The sequence below is a fragment of the Nuphar pumila genome, chromosome 7 (assembly GCF_984573655.1).
Source record: "Nuphar pumila chromosome 7, dmNupPumi1.hap1.1, whole genome shotgun sequence".
Classification (NCBI taxonomy): domain Eukaryota; kingdom Viridiplantae; phylum Streptophyta; class Magnoliopsida; order Nymphaeales; family Nymphaeaceae; genus Nuphar; species Nuphar pumila.
In genome coordinates, this window is record NC_143255.1 from 3,736,158 (window position 1) to 3,763,713 (window position 27,556).

Below are 27,556 nucleotides of genomic sequence, written 5' to 3' on the forward strand. Positions count from 1 at the left end.
TCTTGACTTAAGCTTCCCACTTCTTGATTCTTGAATCAATAAGCTTGGGTTGGTAAATAAAAAAACATTCAAGGCTATATTGGTGAATTCTCACTCTTAACCTGTCTTCTTAGGGTTATATTTATAAACTTCTTATTGACAGCCTTACCATATATATGTATTTCAGGAGAACTTGAAAAAAAGACCTTCCCATGTACCCCTACTCAAACAATAAGCTTAATATTGCCTAAATCAAGACATGAAATGTAATGAAAACAGTTTTATTTATATTTTAGTTTCTGTTTATATATTTTAATTTTTATATGTGCCAATATTTTCTAAAAAACAGATTTTTAAAGTATCATAATATTTTACCTCTCGAAATTTTGATGAGAACGACATTCGTGAGATTGGTTCATGGTAAAAAAAAGAAGGAATCTAGCGAGGTGTCTAATTGAATGATATGTGCAATATGATAAACTCTCAAGATTAAAACCGCCCGAGTAGTTTTCCTATGTAAAATTAATTGTAAAACCTTAAACCGTTAATTAAAAAAAAGGAAAAACCTAATACAGTTATAGAATGTACTTGTAAGGTGGTTAGCCTAATATGAACTCATTGTCCAAAGAGGAGCACATTAGGTCAAGTGCATAGGGAAGTGCAGGAGTTTCATAAGAAATTTTGATGATTTTGGATGAAAATGGATTCCACATATAACAAATGTATGTATGTATTGAAACATAAATGAATATAATTGTGCACGATTAAGTTTCAGTTTGCATCCAAGATCAAGAATGAGATATCTTATTTTGTCTTTAATCTTGTGTCTGCTCTTTTTTTCAGTTAGCTGGGTAGTATTGCTTGGGTGTGTCCATTCATATTATATTCTCATGACATTAAAACAACTAGTAGTAGAAATGAGTGAAGATATTTTTTTATTCGCATAAAGGGTGAAACATGGGTTTTAGATCTTTGATTCATTCCTATGTGTAAAATTACATAAAAATCATGAGTCTTTTATGGAGACTATAGTGAAACCAAACTATATGACATGATTGAGGACTTAGACTTCACCTCAGTGTATGTCTTGCCATTTGAGATACATATCATGTACCTATCGCAAAAAAATCTACCAAACTACCTATTGTGAATGGTTAGTAGATCGAACTTACTCTTGATGATATGAAAGAACTAATTATTTGATGCTAGTGTGACTTTTCAAATGAGCTAATCAATTTAAATATTAAGTTAATATTATTTTGTCTTCATATTTGATTAATGGAAACATGTTAATTCTTATATGATATCTTTAAATGTTTGGAAGCATAAATATGTTATGCTTTTTTTAATCATTATCAAGCATAGATATAAATGTGTAAGACAACATAGACAGTGATAAAATAACTTTTCAATTGTAATTGGTTTGATTTTTATTATGTTGTTAAATGAGATTTAACTTATACTCTAACTCATGAAGATATTAACTAATTCGATCAAATATGCAAATAATTTATCTAATTTGCTATGATTGAAATTCGAGTGTGATCTTGGTGCTGATATATTTTTTTTAAAAGAAAAATATTTCAAAAATCATATTATGAGTTATTCAAACCTAAATAAGACAATTTTTTAATGTTTTGATTTCTAGAGGAATTCTTTAACTATTAGATATTCACTATATCTATATAGTGATGAATTTGAGAATATTCCTATAGAACAATTACATATCATTTTCAAAATGAGTTTTTTGTATCTTATTTAGACAAACTTAAAAGAATAATGAATTTTATGATCCAAACATGTTATTCTTGAATTTTAATGCATTTAATGTGAGTGATATACTCATCATGAGAAATTGAATGAATTGCAATATTCTATTTCACATGTTGTGAGATTGAAAGTTTTAACATGTGGTGCTACAACTGTTTTATCATAAGTGAATCACAATTTATTCATATTATGATAAATTATATTGCAAGTGAGATAAGCTAATGAATTGATAATATAAGAAAATAAATAATATAAATGCTATTCATCTTACGCCTTAAAGAATCTTAAGAATTTAAGATTATGAGATAAGATGTACTTCAAAAGTACAATGATGAAAATGACAATTCTGATTTCAATTTTGTTGAGTAGAGAAATGAATGAATTTTACTCTAATATATTTAGATGTTTAAGTCTTTTGGATATCTACATGTGACAACACACTCAGTTGTATGAACACAATTGATTGTAACCGTCTTTGCTAGTTTGAAAGTCACCTGTTATATAAAAGTTCAAATAAATCAATCTATTGTATAAAAAGTGAAGAATATGAACTTAGAGAAATTTGGACTTAAACAGTTCAAAAAATAACTATGTGAATCATCACTTAAGAAAGGAGTAATTTTTGTTGATTATGCGAGATCATGCTAAAACCAAGCAAATCTATGTACAAAAGGCTTTTTGCAAAATAATTATTCAAAATAGATATGAGAGAGACTAAAACCTATCAAAAAAATTAATTATGATGAAAAGTCAACTGTGACATGAGTACTTTGACTTCAAAGTTCAATGGAAAGAATAATTTGATGAACATCAATAAATATATATATATATATAGAGAGAGAGAGAGAGAGAGCCGAAAGTAATTCAACATTACCACTCATGAAGATCAACAAAATGTTGAACCCATGAACTGAACAAGAACAAAATCCAAAACAAATAAAGAAAGCACAAGAGAAAAGAACATCAGACAGATAAAATGGGCTCACGCCAGAGCTGCTTGCCCAGATTGCGACAAAGGATAGGTAGCATCAGTAGGAGGGAATGGAAGATCACTAAGATGCATACGCAAGATCGCATAAACATCTACCAAGATTTTATGCACCAGGTTTTGAATGTTAACTGGAATATGATGAAAATGAGCATCGTTTCGCGCCATCCAAACAAACCACCAAGAAGTAAGCAACCACGTCCGCCAGATGAACCTCCATCTCTTGCTGAGCCTAATACAAACCGGCCCCAAGATCAGATCTAGCGCAAAGGACTCCTCCTTAACAAATACTTCCGGATGCCTTCAAGTCCTGCTAAAAATTTCCATAAATATTGGGCAAGACCACAACAAGTGAAACGTAGATTCTTCTGCAGCTCGACAAAGCACGCACCAACTCGGGAGTTGAATGCCCCACTTCTTTAAATTACTGTGGGTCTGGATCCTATCGTGCAAAATTAACCAAGCCAGGACTCGAGAACGGGGGGAAGGACCCTTCGCCCAAAGCACATCCTCGGGCAACCAATCAGCCCCTGGCGGTAGCAACGATCTATAGACTTTTTTGGTGAGAAACTCTCCGCTTGGTGCCAACGCCCACTGCAACCACTGACCAAAATTTTCGGAGAGGTCAAAATGGTCTCTAAAGCAGGCTAAATCCCTCAACCATGATTTACGCAAGTGCGAGAGCGCCAAACCTCGGGTTCCCAGACGAACCGGGATAAGAGCTGGATCCCCATATTTAGCAAGAAGCAAACTAGCACAAGGGTTATTCGGTTGGTGGGCCAACCAACATTGCTTGGCGACAAGAACAATGCTTCGCAGTCTGGGCGTAGGAATGCCTAAACCACCCATACGCCGAGGTAAGACCACCGAACGCCAACCAATCAAGTGACGCTTACCTTTGAGTTGACACCCAGACCATAAAAAGCCTGCCAACAAGCGCGTCAGCTACTTCTCTACTCCCACAGGCATCACAAACATAGACATGAAAAATTCTGGAATAGTTGAAAGGACATGTCTGACTAAGGTTAGACGGCCAGCGCTAGAGAGATAAGACAACTGTCACGAAAGCAATTTACGCTTCACTTTTTGAAGTGTCGGAGCCCAAGCAGCTGAAGAGAGGTGCTTCACTTGTAACGACAAGCCAAGGTACATAATAGGCAAGTCAAAAGTAGTGCAACTAAAAATTCTCTTTCCAGCTGCAAGCATATTGATATTAACATTGAACATGGTAATAGAGCATTTGGTCTCATTTAGAGAAAGCCCAGAAAGGGTGAGAAAGAACTGAATGATAAGCTTGAACCTAAACATCTGTTGAACATTTGCATGACAAAAAATGATCATATCATCAGCATAAGTAAGAATATGACCTAGAAAGTCAGAAACCTGCAAAGGATCAATGAAACCCGATACAACAGCCCGCTTAAGCAAGACCACAAGACCCTCAACAACTGCATTGAACAACAAAGGTGATAGGGGGCACCCTTGCCGCAAACCCCGTCCTAGCTTGAACCGGTCTCCTCTAATACTATTGATATTTAACATGGCTTGGGCATTTGAGACCAGCTCTCTAACCCAACCAGAAAAACGACGACCAATACCGAAATTTGCTAACATTTGAAATAAGAATGGCCAATGCACAAAGTCAAAAGCTTTATGAAAGTCTAATTTAAGGACAAAGTAAGGTTGACCGCTATGCTGCAAGGAATGGACAACCTCAGACGCCAAGATGAACGAGTGCTGGACCCTCTTATTACAGATAAAGGCGAACTGAGAGTTTGAAAAAATCTGGTTAGCCATCGATTTCAGCCTATTCGCCAAAACCTTAGCAAACATCTTATAGAGAGCACTCATAACTGAGATTGGTCTGAATCGAGAAATATCATTGGCCTCATCATCTTTCGGAATAAGCGAAATAATAGCAACATGCAAATGATAAGGCAGTCTGGAGTTACGATGAAACTCATCAAACATACTCACCACGTCTGATTTAACACAGTCCCAAAAGATTCTAAAAAAGTCGACATGAAACCCGTCAATGCCAGGCGCTTTCCAACCCGACAAATCCTTAATGGCCGAAAAAATCTCATCTTCAGAGAACCTTCTTTGCATAGATCTGGCTTGCTCAGGCTGAATTGAGCCAACTATGATATTACTAAAGACACCCTCCGCAGTTAACGAAGCAGAATATAAGTTCTTAAAGTATAGCGAGAATGCCAGATTAACGTGCTGACTGAGATAAGAAACACCCTCAATGGAGATAAAAGGAACAACCTTCCTCCTATGATGATGGGAAGCATATGAGTGAAAAAATTTAGTGTTGTCATCACCAGCCGCAAGCCATTTCACCCTAGACCTTTGCTTCCAACGAATTTCCTCTTTGTTCCTCCAACTTTTCAAGAGCATAGTTAATTCTAAAGACCTGGCCTGAAGACTGATAAGTTGCAAATCAGAAAGAGAGTTAGGAGAAGACATAGACTGATACAACGCAGAAATTTCTTGCTCTCATGCGGCTATTTGCTGAAATTTCTCCACCTTACGACTATGAAGCCAAGCTTTGATATCCTTAGCTAGACGAGAAAGCTTATTTTGAACACGTAGCGCGGCTCAATGCTCATCAACAGTTTTGTTCCAAGAATTAGTAATAACCGAGAGAAAATCTTGCTCATGAAGCCACCATTCTTCAAACGCAAAGCTCCTAGTTGATTTAAAGTCATCCCCCCAATGAGTGATGATCTGCCCATGATCCGAGATAGAGGGAGCAAACAACACACATTTAACGTCGGAAATGAGGTCCAATAAATTAAGGGTGACAAAGACCCTATCAAGGACCCTGCAGCACGGACGAGACCACATATTCGACCAAGAGAAGAGCTCCTCGGTTAAAAGAATAGAGTAGAGAAAATGACGGTGAACAAAGTCTTGAAAACCTCGCATAGAGGGATTAGGAATTACGAGGTTATTAGAGTCATGGATAGATAACAAACAATTGAAATCCCCCATAAAAATATGACAATCCGCGCTGAAAACGACAACCCTATCCAAATCATCCCAAAAAGCGGGCTTCATGACGGCGAAATTAGGTTCATAAACAACAGAAGTCACTACTCTTCTATCAACTGCCTGCAAATTGAAAGCAAAAGACAGAGAGAAAAGACTCACATCCAGCTGTGATAAATTTAAAGACTGTTTTTCCAAGATAAGGATATCTCCTGCATGATTTACCGTTGGCCTATAGAAATAGTGAGCTCCTTGCCAGATGCTAGAGACGACCACGAGCGAGATGACCTCCATTTTAGTTTCACATAAAGCAAGAAGGTCGGGTTTTTGCTCTCTAACCCAATTAGTCAGAAACAGGCGTTTAGTGAAACAATTTAAGCCCCTAACATTCCAACAAACAGTCTTCATGAAACAAAATCTGGAAAAACCCGTGGTTGTTAGCACCGAGATGACCCTTTTGGGGACCTAACATCAGTAGCCGAAACAATTAACGAAAGCCTCCTTCTTCGCTGACCACGGGTTTTTCCAAATTTTGTTCCATGAAGACTGTTTGTTGGAATGTTAGGGCTTAAATTGTCCCACTAAATAGCAGAGAGAGAGAGAGAGAGAGTATCTTCATGTTATGTGATGATGAACATCCCTAATTATAGCTCTACTAGCAGCTTAAGAAGCAAGAAACTTGCTAGTTTCTCTTCTACAGCAAGCTTGCAAGAAATGATGTTACAAAGTTTAAGAAGCTACTAAGCAGTGACAACCACGCCTACAGCGATCCAGGTCCCATATTCAGGCTTAGCCAGTTTTCAAAGAAACCCATGGTTATCAACGAAGTCCAATATTGAAAGTGTACAAGTTCTCTGGGGGCAATGGCTGCACCACAGGTTTACACCATCAGAACAGCGATCATAAGTACGGCAGGCTTATGATCCCTATGGAGGTTTCCCGATCCTTCATGGAGGTTCCTACAGAAACCAAAACAGGAAGTGGGATTCTTCCCTCAATCTCACAGCCCCAAAACTTACCACATCCGTTCACCAAAACTGCCACCAAACGATGGATGGGGATGATAAACCAGTTACAGGACAAGTGTTAACATTAGACAACTGCCCAGTAACAGGATAGATGTACAAAACAGATTATACACAGAAATAAATGCACCTTCAATGTATTATTCCCTAATGAATGCAGAGAACAGCTTCTACAGGCTGTTACTCCAGCTACATTTTACATTACATGATGCTTATCATTCCCCCTCAACAGGGTACATTGAGGGACAACTCTACTTATGACTAAAGAATTCAAGGGAACAGATGTACACAACACCATTGTGTCCGTGTTACTATTTACATATCGCTACCAAAATAGAAAAAAATAGGATGAAGGATGCTTCAAAACCAATAACAGCATTTCTTCATTAATCCTCGGGAGCCTACTGGAACAACTTCACTGAAATTTCAGCAAATTTCGTGCCTGATCTAGCTTTTCCATACCTACGTCGAAGCGGAGCATTTGGAGTTAAAACGTCACCTAATTCGGCAGAATTACTGCTGAAACAGAAAAAAAAGAAAGTTAAACTCTATGCTATGCTTAGCGCAGTTACACATAATAAATCAAAAGCAAAACTTCAAAACCAATATAAACCATCTTTACAATCTGAGCAGGGATCAAATTACACACCCAAGAAAGTCTAGAGAATCCGACAGAAACAATTGCGCCCGACACAGTTTTGATTTGGGAGTGCTAAATGCAAAATGGCGATCCTTAGCAATCAGAGCCTGCAGATGAATTCCAATAAAAACTTGAGAACTTCAAACAAAAAATAATACTAAACAGTAAGGAATTTGAAAATTTGTTAAGAAATGCATAGTTGGTGAGGGCTCTTACTGCTTCTCTGATTGACTTGGAGACGAGATATAGCTGATTCAAATCATCATGTTCCACCCCGCACAGAATCCGCACCTGAAAGGCGCAAACAGAACCAAATTGCCTATGAGTAAGCATGACACCGAGGAGGCTCAATCAAGCAAGCAAGAGAACTCAAGGAGACACCAAACCCACCAAAATGTCCGTAGGCAGAGCTTCAAGATGCAAGCTTTTCTCACTGTATACCGAAACCCCGCATGCCTTCGAATTAAGGCGCTTGAGCGGGCGAATTTCACAAGGACATCCAATGGGTAACATGTCTGCTCGATTTGGAATCAAAATTCTCTTCCTCCCAATCGTTCGCATACATCTAGTCAGCTCTAATCCGTCATCCTGGCTACTGATTTCCGGTAAACACGAGGAAGGTTTCAAGTAGTTCTGTCCATACTCTGCAAAACTCCAACTCCTTCCCAACGCCATCTTATTCCACTAAGAAAAAAACCTTTTTTTTTAAAAGACCCAACTTCAAAATCCTGAGAAAACAGAGCACGACTTAATGAGGATTCAAATGAACTAAGAAGTAAGAACTAAGAAAACCCCAAAACACGAACTCTCTGGTGAATTCAGACGAATAGAAGAGTCAATGTCGTCTGCAAAAAGGAAAACGAAGAATGGGGAAAAGGAAAACACCAAAATGCCTTAATGACAAGAGAAAAAAAGGTTTTGTAATAATGAGAAGAGAAAAAAAACAAAAAAATTAACGTCCCAGAGTAAAAAGAGGGAAAAAAACTTGTTTTTTATGGGATTTCAATTACAAAATGCCCAAATATGAGATAATCACCCAAAAATTTTCAGGAACTCATACACCAAAATGCAAAAGAAAATGGAGAAAAGAAAGAAAAAAAGATGTTAGAACAAAACTACGAAGTTATTGGACAATCACAACAAAAAAAACATGCGATTTTCCAATAGAAAAACACAAAAAAACTCAAACATTTTCAAGATTTACTCCAAAACAGAAGAAGAAGAAGAACACTTACCAAAACCTACACAAAGAAGAGCTCCAACTCAAGATCAAAGAGATCCAATTTCTCTCTATTCTTCACCCTCTTCGAAGCCACAATAAAAGAACCTTTCTTCTTCTTCCTTGAAACCGCTACCCAACGTTTTACTCTTACCCACTACCCGGCCGGTAAATTCGCCCACCTCCTCACCCTTCTTATATAGCCAGTCAGGGACCGTGTAAAATTAACCGAAACGCGTACGCATTAAAAGAGGAAAACCAGTAAATGACTTAAAAGATCAAGGCGAGCAAATTTACGCAGCCAGTTGCACAATCTAATTGGATATACTAAACAAAATGGTAAAATAAAAGGACATTTTGGGGAATATAGTCTGGTAATTTACAGGCAGGGCAATTACATTTCCGGCTTAATATTGAAATTCATAAAACTTTTAAGGACTTCTCAAGATAAAAAAGAATTTTCGGGAACTTCATGGAAACCCCTGGGGTGGGGTCCAGCTCTATTCTACGGTTTCCCGCCCAAACTATGTCAGCCAATCATATTCCTACGCGTGGTGATTGGGTCAAAATGAAAGGCGGGCGGGTCAGCCATTTGGGGCGTCTTCGGTGAAAACTAGCCGTTGGAGTATGGGGGTTGATGGCGGTGCCACGTGGCGTATGGACAGTGGTTGATTCACTTCCGGGATCCGATTGCCACGTCGAATCAAGTCGGTGGGGTCGGTGGTGAGTGGACAAGTGATTTTTTTCTTTTTTGAAGTTTAAAAAAAAATGGAAATTAATCTTTCGGGTCAATGTTGAGTCTTGGCATCGACCCGAATTAAATCAGATGTTTCTAGGTTAGATGTAGCAGATGTGAACACGGATCCAAAATTTATGTGGTATGTCTGATCCAGGAAACAAAGGTTGGAAACGAGAGTTTCAAACGTAAGATGTGCAAATGGATCAAATTCATCAGGATTTGGATACGGATCCAACAGAAAATGCTGATCTGACTATGGACTAAAAAGTATGAACGAAATCCCGAGTAAAAATTAAGATTTTTATTTTTAGTCTCCATATCCAAAAATAATGTGTCAAACTATGTCACGAAGATTCACAGACAAGAGGACACGTGATGCGAGTTTGAAAAATTTTCAGGAACATAGGACACAAGGACAAGTAAGTTTTTAAAAAATGTAATCAATAAAAAACTTTTTTTTTATAATTTGATAGTAAAATAGCATGTTTTATTGAAAATATCAAAAAATATTAAATTATTATTAAAAATAATTAAAATAATATAACACATGTCGGTGTGTTTGCTCATGTCATCAAGGACACGCTCCCAAAATGGCGTGTCCCTGTGACATAACTATCAAATTGAAATTAGATATCTGACCAAATCTGTTCCATTTGCACACCAACATCCAGCTGAATCTAGGGGTTGACAACACCTAGCTTATAAAATATCCAAATCTGTGGTACATGTAAAACCTATGCTTCCAACCTTAAAGATCTATATAAATTTCGGATATGTCATGCTCATATCGTGAACTTGTTTCAATGCCTGCAATGTAAAACTCCATGATTTCTCCCTTCTCCTCTAAGGATAGTTTCCTTCTTTTTTTTTTAATATAGGCAAGCTGGGGTTAGGCAAACCCCTACCAGTTATACAACGATACCATTGGATTTCGAACTTGCAACATTCCAATACAAGGTGACGTGCACTAGCTGCTCATACTGGACAAGCAGAGACCTGTTGGTTCTAAGGATAGTTTCTTGTTGGCTTTGGCATGGTAGCAAAGAAAGGGAAGCAGATCAGGTCATGCTGAACATGAGTGTTTTTGCTCATGCCGACATCGTGGCAATTCGATTTGCATTTTAAAAAGCTCAAAAATCAAGCAAAACGACGCGGCATTCATCCAAAATGCAAACAGACGGCCACGATGTCGGCATGAGCAAAAACGCTCATGTTCAGCATGACCTGATCTGCTTTACAAAGAAAGTGCAACCTGGGTATCAAATTCTTGACATCTTTTAACTTAAATGCCTTAAGCCTACCCATAAGGCAGACATGCACAGCCCTTGTGGGTCATAACTAAGAGCGTCTATGGTTCAAACGAATCAGACCCCACAGAGGTTATCCTTACACTTGCCTAAAAAATAAATACACAAATACATAAAAAAAACATACATATACTCAGATCTGTTAGTAGTTATCCCATGTCCGATCCGTTTGCACGTCTATCATAGCACAGCATGGGTTGTGCTTCCACAAAAAAGTGGCCTTTTGAATCACTATGGAATTCAAAAGTTTTGGTACATTTATACTCGTAAAAATTTGGAAAAAACATAACAATGGGTTTTTGCTTGTCTGGCAGGAGAAGTTAGTGTACGTCACGTTGGGTTGGGACATTGCAAGTTCGAACCCCAAATGGTATGGTTGTATATAACGGGTAGGGGTCTGCCTAACCTAAGCTTTCTCTGTCGAAAAAAATAATTAGAAAAAAATGTAAAAGTATAAAAATTAAAGAACGATTAAAATGGCAACAACAACAACATTATGCTAAGAATAGGTGATATTTTTAATCAAGTAGCTTCATCGGGATTCTTACATGTGAATATTTCATGGTTGAATAATGAAAAAACCAAAACATGGCAATGTTCATTATTTTGTCCTCCTGTCCTGTACTGTCCACAGATGTTCCAAGATGCACTGTCTTACCGCATTCACTTGCCTGAAAATTTTTTTTTATTGTCTATTTCTGTCCGTCCATCACTATTCTGTGTGTATGGGCGGTTACAGAACAACGGCGGACGCTGTTTCCGCATTTGCGAGATACGTCAAATTAGCTTTTGCACTGGGTGAGTCCCGAAGACAAGGATTCAAACACTCCGTTCCAGGATTTGCTATCCTACAGCATCCAAGTGCCATAAAAAGCATGGAACAGCGGCGGATGCTGTTTCCGCATTCGCGAGACACGCCAAATCAGCGTCCGCACTCTGTGTGGCCCGCGGACGAAGATTCAACCCCCCCAAAACTGCAGTCAAACTCGAGAACGGGTAAAGCATACACGTCCTACTCTATGTGATAAGCCTACACAGCCACAGAACAAAACTGGGAAGAATAAAAAATACAAAACGATCGCCGTTGCCGGGGATCGAACCCGGGTCACCCGCGTGACAGGCGGGAATACTCACCACTATACTACAACGACCGATGTTGTTTGGAAATATCCAGATATATACTTATAAACTCTGGCACCCAATTTCTTTGCAAATTCACTTGAGAGGTCACTTCATTGGAAATGGAACACGTTTATTTTATGCGAGTGGGTCCAGATACAGATCTGACTCAGTATCATAGTGGCATTCCAGATCTAGTTAGGGTCGGAGCCTCTATGGTAGTGGGTATACCAAACCCGAGTAAAATAAGACAAGAATGAGTTTGACTGGGATGCAAACAGATGGATTTGTATCTGTTCTATGCTTAACCATACTAACCTAATCATGATCCAATATTTATTCGTACAGACTTCGACCAATAGTAGGAGACCCTTAACTGCATTTAGATCCGTTTGGATCATTGCCCTTATTCATCTAGATTTGCATGTCAAGCAACCTAATTGGATTTGAATTTTTGGTGTTTCATTGGATCCAGATGCTAAACTTATTGTACTATATCCTACCAGCTAGTGTCTAGTTGGATCCAATATGGGATTGGCAAACGATAGATTTAAGTTGCTACCCCAAACCATAGTAATGCCCTAAATAGAGGTATCATTCGAACCCAAATCAAGATCCATTGTAAATATGTGGTCCAAATCATGTTCCATGTCAAACGGGGCATTGCTTTGACAACCCCCATAGCTAATCCACTTCCTCTAGGAATACTATGAGCCTATGAGGTTCTCCATCCTTTGGAATGGGCATGAAGGAGGCTGCTATTCGGTCCATGACCATCCTAGTTCTAGTTTCACAAAGTCTCATGATTTCAATTTTTTTGGATCATTCGGTTGACATGTAACTATTTTGCTATATTCCACAAACTGCAGCTGAGGCTAATGGTCAGCCATGTTTCCTATCTGTTTTGATTACACACTGACCGTTCATTTCCTTCCCATGGAAGAGATCATCCTTTCATGAGAAAGCGCACAATATTTTAAGGTCTTGCCAGCATGGCTTTCCCATTAAAATCCATTATCATGAAGAGAGGCGTCAAGGGACTTTCATGTGAAATGAGGAAGGAGGTGGGAAATGCAAGGGATAATCTTGCCAGCATGGACTTTTCCAGCGGAATTGCTTGGGTGTTTGTTTCACGGAAAGGCAGTACCAGAGTGGCGCTTTCATACAAATTAAAATTGCCTGAAACAAACATGCCCTAAGGTATATTCCTAGTAAAAAGTGATGTGCAAGTACCTATATTGCATGGATTGCATCGAAAATGTTAGTTGATAACAGTGAGTTTGGCAATTTTATCATTTTTGAACTAATTGCCGGGGGCAGTTGTAGATATGCACTCCTCAGGGGCCTCGGCAACATCCAGAAGTCTAATCCATCCATCCCTCAGGAAACAATGAATTTAAAATGCAAATATTATTGTTCAAGAAGCTATATGTACCAGAGTTATTGAAAGCTTCTTAAATAGGTAGGAAGCCCACTTCTCAGAAAACTTGATGAGAATCTTGATTCTCCCACGCTTCTCTATGCTTTTCACAGGCTTTATCCATTCTTGTTATATGTTCTCTCACTTAACTTTTCTTGTTTTTTTTTTTTCACACGCTTAAACACAACAAATGCCCTGAAAAACTCGATTCTACTCTTATATTAGCATGTATTTTGCATTAAACTCTCTCTCTCTCTCTCTCTCTCTCTCTCTCTCTCTCTCTCTCTCTCTCTCTCTCTCTCTCTCATGTGGGAAAACACTTTCTCAGGAGGAAAGGCATGGCAGCATCCACAATGGGCGTTCTTTTCACCCATCATGAGCTGCTTTCCTACGCTTTTGATTTACAAAAAATGAGACCAAAGCGCTCTGCTACAATACATGTAAACATTTGTAAATTTCCTATCTTTACATGACAGTGGCGACATCAAGGACAAACGATGTCCTTGACCAAGAAGGCTAATTTACAAGGAACTAATATCTTGCTTACATTATGACATCTATGCCAGCAACCATAACCTCACACTTTGTAACAATTACTATTGATATTTCAATTTACCATGATATTTTCAACATCCAACAATGACTACGTTCAAGTGAATATTTCGATGGGCGGCAACTTTGCAAAAATCCCTCATGTTCATCAGCAACAGTTTACCGATGATAAAAAAAGCTTGAATTTTAGCCATTCTCTAAAAAAAAAATCCACAAATATTCGGTGTTTTTTTATCGTTGGTGAACCCATCGATGAGGGATTTTAGCAAAGAACCCTAAGGTTGCGAAAATAGGGCATTTGAATGAAAAAAAGGGGCTGAGAAACAAAACATCATTTATGTGAGAAAGAATTTTGCAAAAAAAAAAAAAGAAAAATCACGGTGATGCAAATTCAAAATTTTGCAATATCGGACTTTCAATATTTTTTTTTGTAAAATTTGCAATATTCTTTCAAAATTTCACAAATTACAGACTTTTGCAACACTTAAAGTTATTTTCAAATTATCAAACTTTCGCAAATATTTCAAAATTTCACAATACTTCATGCTGCGATACTCAGTTCAAAATTTCGCAAAGTAAAGACTTTTGCAATACTTAAACGCCCACAATTTTACAATTATCAGACTTCCTCAAATTTTATGATTTTCGCATGTGATTGCATGAAACTTGTCCCGAGTTTTGCAAATTTTTGTAATTTCACGATTTGTTTTTAATATTGCAACCTTTGATGCGATTTTGTTGACGAGTTGCATGGGTGTATTATTTTAACATCATGACATGCGAAAATCGAAAATTCACATTTGCAAGAATTAAAAGCGTCCAGCAAAAATTGAGAACCTGCGGTATTGTCCATTTGATAGATTTAGTAAATTGCAAGGCATTTTTTTGAAAACACATCATTTTTGCCACACAATACGGTCATTTTCAGTTTTGAAAATATTGCAATTTCACCATGATGTCAATACGATGAGACACACTTCGTATCTTTTATGCTCTCAAATTTAATTTATGCTTTTGCATATTTTTATGGATTTTTAATTCCATGCGATTTTATCATGATATCAACATATGATGAAAACACCATTTCATATTTTTTATGCATTTACGTCCTTCACAGTGTTTTACATGTTCTTATACATTTTATTTGTTTTATATGCTGATATTTCCCTAAAATATATCACGAAACAAAAAGTTTACATTTTTCACAAGATTTTCTCTCGCTCAGATTTCCCTCATACGGATATTTGTGTTATTTTTCTATCACATATAAATACAGTGCTATATAACCCAATATATCAAGGCTGGTTGAAAAAGATGAACACGAAGTTGGGCTTCCAATCCTCAAAACTGGAAAGAAAAATAGGTCAGACCTTGGATTTGTCACGGTTTTATTGTGAATTACAGTCAATGAACTTATCATGATTTTAATGCAAAGATTTCAGTTTCTCAATGATGTCTAAAAGTTAAAACTACTTCAAACGTAGCTCATGTTACCAAGCTTGATGGTTGTAAACGAATCATGCAAACTCAACTTCAAAACTTGAAGGAAACAATAGTCTGAAATCAAAGAAGCATGTAAGCCAAGTCTTTTCAGTGTTTATGGATTAATATCTGAATTTATATGGAAACCACTCCACTATTCTACTTTTATCTCCTAGTTTCCGCAACTTGTTGCATCGTAAAGAATTTCCTAAAACCTCACCAAAATTCACATCTAGAGAGGAAATAGTAACAGAACTAAAAGTAAATTCCTAATTCAGTAAATCTAAAAATTATAGCCAAAAAACCAACAGCGAAATGCCAATCACCTTACCTCAGTGCCACCACTTAGATCTCTCCTTGAAACTCACATGCAATGCCAGCATCTCTTGACCACCAGCACCATCAACATTCGCTACACCGGAGTAATCTGACTTAGTTCTGTCAATGCACGTTGCATTGCTGCAAGAATGGATGTGAATAATCTACATACTTTTCCCAAATGCCCTTGTATTTCTCAATGGCAATCTTCATCCATGGTTTCTTGTTTCCATTGTAATGCACAACAGCACCATCTTTGAACGCCTTTAAATCTTTGGACTCATCGTAACCTAAACCTAGCACGTGCCACTTTGGATCCAACACCTCCGTCAACCCGTTAAAGGACAGCAAACCTGGTGGCAAGGTACCAAGTTTCCACAGGGTGTGATCGACATTTCGCTCCTGCCAGTAGTGGTAGATCCCTGTGACATTTCGCTTCCTCCACTCCACCAAGTCAAACACATTCATCCCAAATGCCCACCCGCATGCATCTGGATCAAAGTGTGCCCGGATCAGTGGATGAGAGAAGTTTAGATATGTATGGAATCTATGGAAAGTCTCCATGCAGGTCTCAACGGCCCCGTTCACGTTGCCATGAAGATCAATTGAGAACAGCGGTGTCAGATCTTTCTGCACTACCACATCATCATCAAGAAATACTACTTTTTTCAACTGTGGTAAGAATTCAGGGATGTAGAACCGAAGGTGGTTGAGCATCGATAAGTACTTTGGATTTTGGAATTTTATCTCAGTCCTCCTCACGTTGGCCTTGCCAGAAAAGTAGTATTTCTGGGTCTCTGAGTCTTGGAGTTGCTTTAATACAGGAGCATAAGATGCATTGAGCCATGTGAAATCTTCTAGTTTCTGCACATCAACTGTTACCCCCATGAAATTGTTCATGGAGAACCAGGATTTCATGGCAGCATAGTTTACTTGGTCAGTCACAAGGTGGAACACAAGCAGTTCAGGGTGCTTGGCATTCATTGAAGTGGAATTGACAACCACAGATGTTCCCAAGAGATTATCGGAGAAGATGCAGAAGTGATAAAGACTATTGTCATTGAGCTTCTCCGCAATTCTTCTCTTCTCTACGATTGTCCTCTTGAAATTCGAGTTTTGGAACCAATCTATCGTAAGCATGACGCCCAGGCAGTAGAGCCCCTTTGGAACTGCCTCCGCTGCTTGCTGACCGGACTTTGTATTCTTCTCAGTGAGAATTCTCACCTGTTCTCTGTAGTCCTGGATCTGAGCTTTCAACTTCATGATTGTGGTTGCACTGTCATAGCGAAGCTGTTTCGCTTGGTGGATCAACAAAGACATGTCACGAATAGCTGTTTCCACTTCTGCAGGCACTACAAATGCTTGGTTTGTTGCCGAGTTGGAAAGGAGCAGCTGAGAGACACGGATCTGAGCACTGAGTTCCCAGGCAAATTGGAGGTTATTGCTTTCTTTGGCGATGGCTATCAAAGATTTTGCAAGTGCAATTTGGTCATTTAGTTGTCGAGAGACTGAATAGGGTCCTACAATTTCTTCTGTGACATTATATCCTTCTGCAAGGCTACTGTGTCTACGAGATTTCTGAATCCATGACAAGATAAAATGATATATGAGCTTCAAACTAGGGGTAAAAGGATTCAGATGCACCTTGCAAACTTATAGCCAATATACAGTGGCATAGAATAATAATGAGTTCCTAGAATCCGTTCAAGCCAAAGATACCACCATAAAAAAATGAATATACCATCTGCTAAGGTGCAAAATCTACAAGTGCCTAGACAAACCCAGCACAAACAAAAAATCCATGATAAAACTCACTTTATTCCAAAGTAAAAAAATTTTACAAACACCTCCCAAGAAATGAGGCATATGATTAAGATACTGTGGCACAAATAATGGGAAAATATAGTGTCTTGGGAATTCTTTATTTAAGGTTTGCAAACATTTTCTCTAGGAATCCATGCCCTGTAGTGATGAGAAACCAATGGCAAGAAAACGAGCATTACCTAGATGATCCATATCTTAATGACATATCATACAATTGCAAGAATGCCCTTTACTCAAAATCGTCACCATCAAGACATACTACATGAAAGCCCTCTTTTAACTTAAAAAACATGTACCCATTTATACAACTACATCATCTCTTAACAGGGAATTGTCCTTTTCCTTTGGTTCTCACAATAGTTCCAAGATGAAGAAGGGAGTGCAAGAAGCAATGTGTGAAGTCAGAAAAGAAAACCAATGCATGAAGCACTTAGGAAGTGTTAGGGAAGCAATGGCAGAAATGAGATTGGAAAATAATTAACACAAATGTTTGAATGCTTCTTTTCCGCTTCAATATTTGAAAAAAAAAGACAAGAAAACTTACATATGCAGGTTTTGTAGGTGAAGACCAATTTTTAAAGGAGAAGTACAATGCCCCCAACAAGGGGCTCACCAAAAAGGCCATTTTGTAGGCCTTAAGGAGCTTCTATTAACCACGATTCTCACAATTTAATGTCTAAAAACCCATTGGGTTGACTAATAAACTCAATGTAGTTAACCTGGATCAGCCATTCACTACGTCAACCCATTGAATGACACAGAAATCACACAACCCAATGGAATCACAGGTTGCCTTGGCTGAGTTGGTTATACAATACACAATATAAGTATGTAACATATATATGGGACAACATTTGCTAATGTTGGCCTGACTGTCCGAATGAGCTGGAAATCATATGTGCTGGTCGTGTTGGCCAAATCCGACCTCATGGATAGATTCAGCACTATGTCACATGGGTGCGGGTGCGGGTGCGGGTGCGGGGGTGCGGCAGGGGCAAAAATGTAAATATATATAGAAGGGGGTCGGGGGCTCCCCCGGCACGGGTCGGGGTTCAATTTTTTTTGCTGGTGTGTTTGTTTGAAGACTAGTTACCCACGTTCTGCTTGTTGTGTATTTTAGCTCAACGGGACAAAATTGATGAACCGAAAGGATTGGCAATCTGATCGACCCAGCCTGCTGCGTTCTGCTGACTGTCATGATTCAATCATGTCTGAAACTCCCTGGTCTTCACGAAAAAAAATATAAGCGAAAGGTTTGACGTGGTTTGTTGGAGAGAGAGTCTTCACGAGGCCTACAGCGCCACTGCCTAGGGTTCTTCAAATTTCATTTTATATACAGTTGCACACAAATGACAGCTACGGCTAGAGCACCCATCTCGTCAGGAGAAAAGTGAATACTAATAGCCACCAAGGCTCTACTCTACCACCACCATTATCATTTATTATGGAGAGAGAAAATCCTTGACGAAAAAGGATTTGGTTGGTTGAAGCATAAAGACTTCAAAAGGCTCTTGAATTTTGGTTTTAATTTTTGAGGAAGATGGATCATCATTCCCAAGTTAACAGTATGTTTTCCAACGCTGTGAATTAATTGTTTGGAGGCAGGAATAGCATGGGATGCCAACAAAGCTCGTCAGATGTTGTGGACACAAGTGCCCCTTTATAAAACAAGAGCAGCAGCTGTCCAGAAATTTGTTTTTTTTAATTTTGTAACCCATTTCGTAGGCAAATTTTTTTTTTTTAAAAAAATCCAAACAAAAATGGACCGAAATGACCCTGGGTGCGGTCAACGCACCCAGGATCGGGTTGACCGCACCCGGTGCCGCACCCGCACCCGCGTCGAGTCACATCGACGCGGGTGCGCACCCTGCTAGCCGAATCCCTGTGACATAGATTCAGCATGGTCCAAATGCTAGGAACCAGCCTTTGGATCATGTGTTTTTTTACGAAAAAACACAATTTTATGAGCGGAGAAAGTATCACACATTGTAGGCTGTTGATTTTTCAGGGTTCATAAAATCACGTCTACATGCCATAATCAGACGATCTAAGAGTCGCTTTCCACTAACCTAAACATGTAGATCATATCTGTAAGGTTAGTTTCATGGAAAACAATAAAAGAATTTTAAAAAATGAAAAAGAAAACTCATTTGTAGGTAATGGCGATATATATATATATATATATACACACACACACCCTACGGAGTTGGCCCAACCAAATCCCCAGTCAGTCCAGTAGTGCTTGCAATAGTTATAAAGACCATTTCATGAATGCTTAGGGATGTAAGTGGTCCAGAATTAATTAGACTATATAAACAATCAATATATATGAGTACATATTCAAAGCTTAAAATCAAGGTCAAGAAATCCTTGCCAAATCCAACTACAATTAGCTATCTTCATCTGTTGAATCTAAATTTCATGTATGATGTCCTAATCTGCTTTGGAATCTGTAACAAAGTCGGATTTTTTGGTATTTTTTCAAACTTTATTTTATTGTTCCAAGTCAACCATATATTATTCATTATGATAAGATAATCTTTATCCACCAAATTCATTGACCCACTTGCACATTCAACACTCTGAATTTTATTGAATCGATGATTCAATCAATATTTCTTAGATGAAAGAGAGTGTATGTTGATTTGGTTTAAAAAACCCAAAACCAGAACAAGAAATAACAAAAAAATGTATACCATTAGATGCTGAAGGGGCTTACCCAGCCTTATCGAAAGCTTCTTAGATAGTCGGGAAGCCCACTTCCTGGAAACTCGTTTCAGAAGCGTGATACTCCTCCCTTCCAAAACTTGATGGGAATCTCGATTCTCCCACACTTCTCCTATGCTTTCCAAACACTTCATTTATTTTTCTTATACATTTTCTCACTCTACTTTTCACGTTTTTTATGTGTTTCTTCTCACGCTTCAAACTTACTTCCATGTGCTTTCTCTAAATTGGCGGTGATCATTTTTAGATTTTGTTAAAAATTTAATTCTTACACTAAAAAATCATGAAATTTAAGAAGTCACTGTTATTTTAGTTTTTATTTGTGTTCCATTTCTATTCTCATTCAATTCTTATATTATTTTTTTTATTCCTCGCTTCCCGCTTCCTATACATTTTAAAATGCATCGCTTCTCGCTTCTGCTTCCTGTATCGTTTCTCGCTTCCGCTTCTTAGTCTGGCAACCTTGGTCTTACCATATCGAACCAAATGAATTTTGTCAGGTCAGATATCTTACCAACCTCTACCACTGACATCTCTATGGGTAAGCTTACAAGTTCTTCACATGGTTAAACATTGTAGTTGCATAAGGGTTATTCTTAGCATGCATACACTCTGTATATTGGAATTTCCAAGTAAGAAACATTCCTTCAAGTTTTGACACTGCACATAATAAATCCAGCCAACATAAGTATGCAATATATATATATATATATATATATATATATTAGCCTGTGAAAAGAGTTCACCATAGTGACTATCTCTGATGAACTAATTTATCATCTCAACCAAGATTGACTTTTGATGTAGAATATTGCCTGCACAAATTTCCCTAGCATTAGCCACATTCTTTCAGAACTCATTTCACACGGTGTGGCAAAAGTTTCTTGATGTTGCAAGCCTCCTCCCTTGAACCACCAATTGTGGTATGAAAAAGGAAAAATGAAACAGGTTCTGCCCCTCCCAATATGTACTACCACATCTGCATCATGTGCCTGTGATCCCCATGCGGTACATTCCAAGCTTGATGATATAAAAGCAAAAAAAGTGCATGTTTTTTCTGATTTTATCAGTACAATTCCTGAAAACTTGTTTCTTTCAGTCCTTGGGAATGGAATACAGACTCAATTCTCCACATTTAATTGAGCAAGATCCAATCAGCAAATAAGTTAAGAATGTCTCTTTTTTGTTTTAGCTTTAGTACTGACAAAGAGATTCATTATGAAATCTTTATGCACCCAATGTTCTTTCCTTACAAGTTAGAAACATCAATACCCTCTGCACTGCCCAGATCCACAAAATTGATTTCCTCAAGAACATTGATGATCAATGTCACTCCAAAAGGCAAAAACCACTCATTTCTAGAGTTTTTAACATTTTCCAACAATGTTGGTCCTTAGCATCACCAATACCATGTCAAGTGGCAAAAATCAACAAAATAAAAGTCGGTCCACAACTCACAAGGCACCAACCGAGGTGACTCCAAGAGACCAGGTTCCCACTACCAATGTATCAATATGCATTATTTCATAAACATAAATGAGTGGCCCCAAAATCCTCCCTTGAAACAGATCATATTCACGTAAACCCTGGATCTGGATCCAGTCCAGTTTCTCAATGCTGGATCAGTGTATGGGCACTCGGGTCAGATCCAGATTAGAGTCATCTACAGCCTTGAGAAGAGGCTAAAATAGACCGGATTTGGTCAGATCTACAATTCGCATCCAACACATTAGTTTCGAATACGGATATTATAAAATGCAAATTTCCATTTGGATCAGATTAAAGCTTACATTGTTACACTTTTGTGCAATTCAAATTTGGATGGGTACCTTCAACCGGATCCAAATGAAACCCAACCCTTGTGCGATGAAGGATGGTGGGTTGAAGATGCATGCACAATGAAGATGTACTTATATGAATGACGAGTTCATATAACCATAGTTCATTCAAAATTTAGGGAAATGAAACCCAACCCTTGAAACAGATCACATTCACATAAACCCTGGATCATCTCTAACTAGTTCAGCAAGGCCAGCTATGAGTAACAACCGCAAACTATCACATCACATTTTCAACACAAATCTCACTCTGAATTGGAGCTTACATCGTTAAGAAAGCATCTCAAATTTAAAAAGGAAAGAAATGACTGAAAACCATTCAAAGAGAAAAAGAACGTTTGCTGATCCGTGATAACAAACTGATTTACGATTCTAACCAATAGAAACCATCAAATTGACATTTGCAAACGAAAGTTTCACTAACTAGGACCAGTCATCAAGAACAGGCAATCTATCAGCTCCAAAGCTACTCTTTCTTCTGTAAAAACCCTAAAGAACTTCAATTCACAATAAAAATGAACTAAAGAACAGAATCTGCTCGTAACGAGGATAAAACAATTACCTGAATGAACGATGTCTGTGTACGTGTCTGCCTACTATGACTATAGATCGCGACGAACATCAACGCTACGAGCGCTAAGAATACGCAAACAACACCCGAAAACCTCCGGCGAGCCGGCCGATTCGACCGTCGCCGCATTATCTCAGCAATCCCTAAAATTCCCCACCGATCTACAGAAAATCCAGCATCAAATTTGTTCTGCCGATCCGCCAAAACCCTAATCCACCGAATCTTGCGCCTAATCCCCCATCCTTTGGCAGAATCATCAAGAATCTTTCCGATCTACAAGAAACATCGATCCAAAAGCATCCCTCGAACCACAGAACCACAAAGACCATACTCCACCCAAATTATGGCAAAAAGAAGCTCACGGAACACCGTTCTCAGAGAAAAAACCTAGAAAGCTTCGGGAAATCGATCGGAGCGACGCAATCGGCAGATCGGAAGTAAAGAGGAGTTCTTCAAGAACATTCTTCGGATCCGATCGGATGATGCGAGCAGATCCAACGGTGCAGATTGCTCCGTCTCCACGATTAGGAAATTCTTCTTCCGCTAGCAAATTCAGAAGTGCAGACCACAGAGTCAAAGTGATGGTGTTTATTATTTATTTATTTATCATTCGCCGTTGAAAAATTCATTCCGTTATTATAACACTGGCAATGGTTCGGATAAATTTTGGCGCGAAACCAAATCCGATCCGATAAGTTACTCGGTTCGGATCGATACATCCAAACCGGTTCCATGTTTATGAACCAGTTCATTGAAAGGTCCTTTTATGGTCCAAGGTTGATTCCATTTCTTGTTCTTGGTGTTGTTTAGTTTATACTCTACACTAAGGTCCTGTTTGGTTTATGAGCCACAGCTGAACTAGGCCAAAACGGTCCCTTGCTTGCATTAGCCAAGATGGATCTGGATCTGATCCAGTACAGTTTTGCCGTGTCAGACCAGTTTACGGGAGATAAGGGTGGTCCGGATCAGAATCTTTTACAGAAATTAGAAGGGGAGAAAATGTGTCCAAACATATTGTTTTGGGATATGGATATTATAAAATCCAATTTCCATTGGGATTAGATTAGAGCTTACATTGTTAGACTTTCTTGGATTCAAATTTGGTTTGGTACCTTCAATTTGGATTTGGATTTAGATCATCAAGATTCAGACTGCATCCAACCCTCTTGAGTGTAAAAATACCAAATCGTTAAAAAAAGAAATCATAAAGTAATTTATGAAAACTTAACTCTAATTATGTCTTAACGTTTTATAAGCAGGTTTCTTTTTCTTATTAATTGGCATTAACAGGGAGCGAACAGGTGATCGGGTCGAGTATTTGACCATCAAGCCCTTGGACACACGTTACACTCTTGTTGGCAGTCATAGCCTCCAGCATGCTCTAGCTATAAACGGGTTGGACTCGGTTCGGATCCAAGTAGGTCTGTTAAACAACACCCGAAAAAGTGCCAACGAGGACCTGACAAGTTAAGCAAAAGAACTTGGACTTACTAGGGTTGACAAAGATTTATTTTTTTTGAGAATAAAGAAAATTCATTTAATACGTAAGCAAAACTGCTAACAATGAAGGTGAGGGATCTAACCCTCCAGGTATGATCTACAGATTTGGGGCAGTGGAAATCAGTGCTCAGAACATGTTATTCCAACGTGAATATAAGATTTTGCAGTAATTGAAAAATCAATGCACTATGCTGAAAAAATATGATCCAAGAGTTCATTTCTGCAACTTTTCTCATTATGTCACATTAAGACCCTCTAAAATTCTTTCTGTCTGAGTATTTTTGCTTGATTTGAACCGTTGAATGTGTTTATCATTGTCTACTCAATAGAAAACATGTATTTGGTTAAGATTTTTTATGCCCAGATGTAGGGATGGCAGTGGGATATCTGACATAAAATGAGAAATGAACCAAGGATGGGGGTTAAAATCATAACCTAACCCGTATGGGGATGGACTTACTCTTGCCCCTGCACAGCCTCGCCCCATGCTCAATCTTCATTAAAAAAAATTGTTATTATACCTTTATACATATTATAAAATCTTATATATATTTCTAACCTTAACCTAAAACCCTTTCTCGAATATCTCCTCTTTTTTTTCTAATGAATCGAGTGAGTTCTCATTTCTCTTCTCTCCTTTCTCTAATGGCGGAAGGCGGCAGCGGTGGAAGGACCGAGAAAATCCTGCCTCACCTCATTTGGACCGAAGATGGAGGACATGAAACCGGGAATGAATTGGAGATGGAGGTTAAAATCGAAACCCGTGCAGGGGTGGAGGAAATTTTTTTGAGATGAACCGTGTCCCCTGCCCCCACCTTGGTACACTGCCATCCCTACCCAGATGCGTATTTTAAAAGGTAAAAAAATCAATTGTAGATATTATATTAAAATTTGATGATTAAATATTTATATTTTTTTATCAAATCAATTTGAAAGAAAATTTGTTTATAAATAAATAAGTACTAAAAAACACATCTAATCAGTGTTGTGAGAGGCGTACGCCTCGGTACCTGAAGCGTACGTCTCAGAGGCGAAGCACACGCTCAAGGTAATGAGGCGTTGCAGTGATGCGCCTAAGGTAAATATAAAAAAAGAAATCTGATTATGAGCATTAAATACACATTAAATTCAATCCATTAACATCCCTACAAAAATGCCACATATTTTTTCGATATTTTAGATATACCACGGATACTTGAGAGTGAGCAGAGGCGAAGAGCAGGCTCAATGCCTCGCTTCGCCTCATCGCTCAAATCAAGCAAAAAATATTTAAAAGTATAATTTTTAGAAGATACTTATGTGACCTGATGAAAAAGGGTCAACACAATCTTCATTCTCTCTTATATATACATATATATATATATATATATTTTGATCATGGGTTAGATTTGGTCAAACCATATATGAGTTACCGTGGGATCCTTTGGAGTTTGAGTATGTGGCTATGAAAATATGCTCGCACAATTTCCAGTAGAGCTCTGAGTAGTTCAGATCGGATCACCGACAAGGACATATGCAGACAAATCAATAACTACTTTGCTGGGAAGTTTCCGACATAGAAGCTACGTATCTACGGAAGCTACGGGCAATATTGAAAGCTCTTTGGAAAGTGGTGAAAATCAGTGCCTTGCGCGAGTGAAATTTTTACCGTCATACTTGAAATTTGCAATAGCGTTCGAGTTGGAGATGATGAAATTGTTAAGATACATAATGAACCGGAACTCTCTCAGAAAGATGGACCAGGAGGAGATAATGATGGACCCGGACTCAAGATACATGATGGATCAAGACTCTCACAAAAGGATGACGAAAAGTCTGCTGAAGCAGGACTCACTCAGAAGGATCAGCTATTTAGAACAGTCCAAATCAACAGTACAGGACTCTATCTAGGAACCCAAGAGGATGATAAGTCTATAATTAAGGAATCTCATTGTAAAGAGAAGTCTTGTATGATTAGAGAGTCTAAAGATGAGAGTCAAGAAGAAGACTCCTTCCTGATAAATTGTGTGATCCTGAAGACTCCTCTAATGCTATCTTGTAATCATTATAAATAATAAATAAGAGATCCATGGCTCTCACGTTGAGCATGAGAGTGAGCCTATTTACCTGTGAAAAGGGTCCTCAAATGCAGCTCATCGCTTGGCTTGACTCGAAAATTGAACCGAGCTATGAGACAGCTCGTTTAGGTAAACGAGCTGGCCTCTCACAAACATGGGAAGCTGGACTCGGCTCGGCTCTTATAGGGTCGTTTTACATATTATATGTGTATAAATTATATTTTTTATATACATAATATGCATATTATATTTTTTATATGTATATATATATATATATTAAGTTTTAAAAAATATATTTAAAACATACTTTTTTTGAAAAAATGAGCAAGCTCATGTTCGGCTTCTAGCAAGCTCAGGCTCGGCTCTTGATGAGCTCATGAGCCGAGTCCGAACAGCCCAAGCTCAGCTTGTTTACCAGCCTTAGTGGGCAGAAATGGACAATAAAAAGGAAAAAACCTTAACAATTGACATTAAATAGAAAATATCACGATATTTTTAAATAGTGGTTATAACAAAAATATACCAATAATATCATGATATTGAAAAATCTTATTTTAGATATTTTAAGTATATTTTTTTTTGTTTTTTATTTAAAAAATTAATTGTTTCTTTATGTTTTCATTTATAAATATTGTTAAAAGCTGTACGTTTCATATCCTTTTTATTTTTTATTTACATTTTTAAATTTTTTTAAAACATCCTAGTTTTTTTTTTTTTGAGATTTTTGCAAGAAAATGCACTTTAAAAAAACACTCTTGAGAAAAGCCTCATTACTGAGCATAAGAGTTGTGGTTAAGAGTTAGACCTATATCACTAAATATCAATTATTTTTATTTACGTTATAAGTGTGAGAAATTACCCGACTTACTTCGTGATTAGTTGAAAACATATGATAAAACAAAAGCAAATAATGTTAATGATTCTTGAGGATGTTGGGTCTTAGTAGTCAAAAAGTAGGAATGGCAATAGACCAAGGAGAACGGGGCCTCACACCACCTTGCACCATTTCGACCGGGAATGGAGGTTAAAATCAAAACCTGTGCAGGGATGGACGTACGCCGCCCCGCCTCCGCCCCGTCCCATCCCTGATCCCCGTTAGTAAAATGCTAAAATACTCTTTAGGGATGAAGTGGGTACCGAGGGGAAACGGGTCCTCGCCCCGCCTCATCCTATTTTAATCGAGATTTGAGGATATGAAATGGAGATGAAGGCAGGGATGGAGGTTAAAATCAAAACCTGGGCGGGGATGGAGGGCAGAATTTTTACAAGGAACAAGAGTGGATACCTTGTCCCCCGCTCCCACCCTGGTCCACCTGCACATTCTCTACCTCTGGATCCTGAAAGAGAGCATTTGTAGATTTAAGTGACAATAAATTCTAATCAAGAAATGTTAAATTGTATATATTTATGTATATAATATAGTATAAGTATGTATATAAAAATATATGTATGCACGTATTATATATATATATATATATATATAT

The 27,556-nt window shown here is 38.0% G+C and overlaps 2 protein-coding genes and 1 non-coding gene across 4 annotated transcripts; all 3 read right to left on the reverse strand.

Moving 5' to 3' along the window:
* Positions 1 to 6,867: 6,867 nt before the first annotated feature.
* Positions 6,868 to 8,782, reverse strand: FBS2 (F-box family protein). Of its 2 annotated transcripts, none has more exons than XM_090011908.1 (5): positions 8,635 to 8,782; positions 7,790 to 8,127; positions 7,616 to 7,690; positions 7,409 to 7,506; positions 6,868 to 7,275 (listed from the first exon to the last, which is right to left on the reverse strand). In XM_090011908.1, the coding sequence occupies exons 2-5, from the start codon at positions 8,072 to 8,074 to the stop codon at positions 7,161 to 7,163; spliced, it is 573 nt and encodes a 190-aa protein (XP_089868034.1). In that variant the 5' UTR covers positions 8,075 to 8,127; positions 8,635 to 8,782; the 3' UTR covers positions 6,868 to 7,160. The 2 variants fall into 2 exon arrangements, with proteins under 2 accessions (XP_089868034.1, XP_089868033.1); XM_090011907.1 differs by having other exon boundaries at positions 6,868 to 7,278.
* Positions 8,783 to 11,743: 2,961 nt separating this feature from the next.
* TRNAD-GUC (transfer RNA aspartic acid (anticodon GUC)) lies at positions 11,744 to 11,815 on the reverse strand. Its single transcript has one exon. It is a non-coding gene; the product is annotated as a tRNA-Asp (tRNA).
* A 3,470-nt stretch (positions 11,816 to 15,285) lies between these two features.
* LOC149830898 (putative galacturonosyltransferase 10) lies at positions 15,286 to 22,974 on the reverse strand. Its single transcript, XM_090011910.1, has 2 exons — positions 22,507 to 22,974; positions 15,286 to 17,133 (listed from the first exon to the last, which is right to left on the reverse strand). The coding sequence occupies exons 1-2, from the start codon at positions 22,642 to 22,644 to the stop codon at positions 15,679 to 15,681; spliced, it is 1,593 nt and encodes a 530-aa protein (XP_089868036.1). The 5' UTR covers positions 22,645 to 22,974; the 3' UTR covers positions 15,286 to 15,678.
* Positions 22,975 to 27,556: the final 4,582 nt, after the last annotated feature.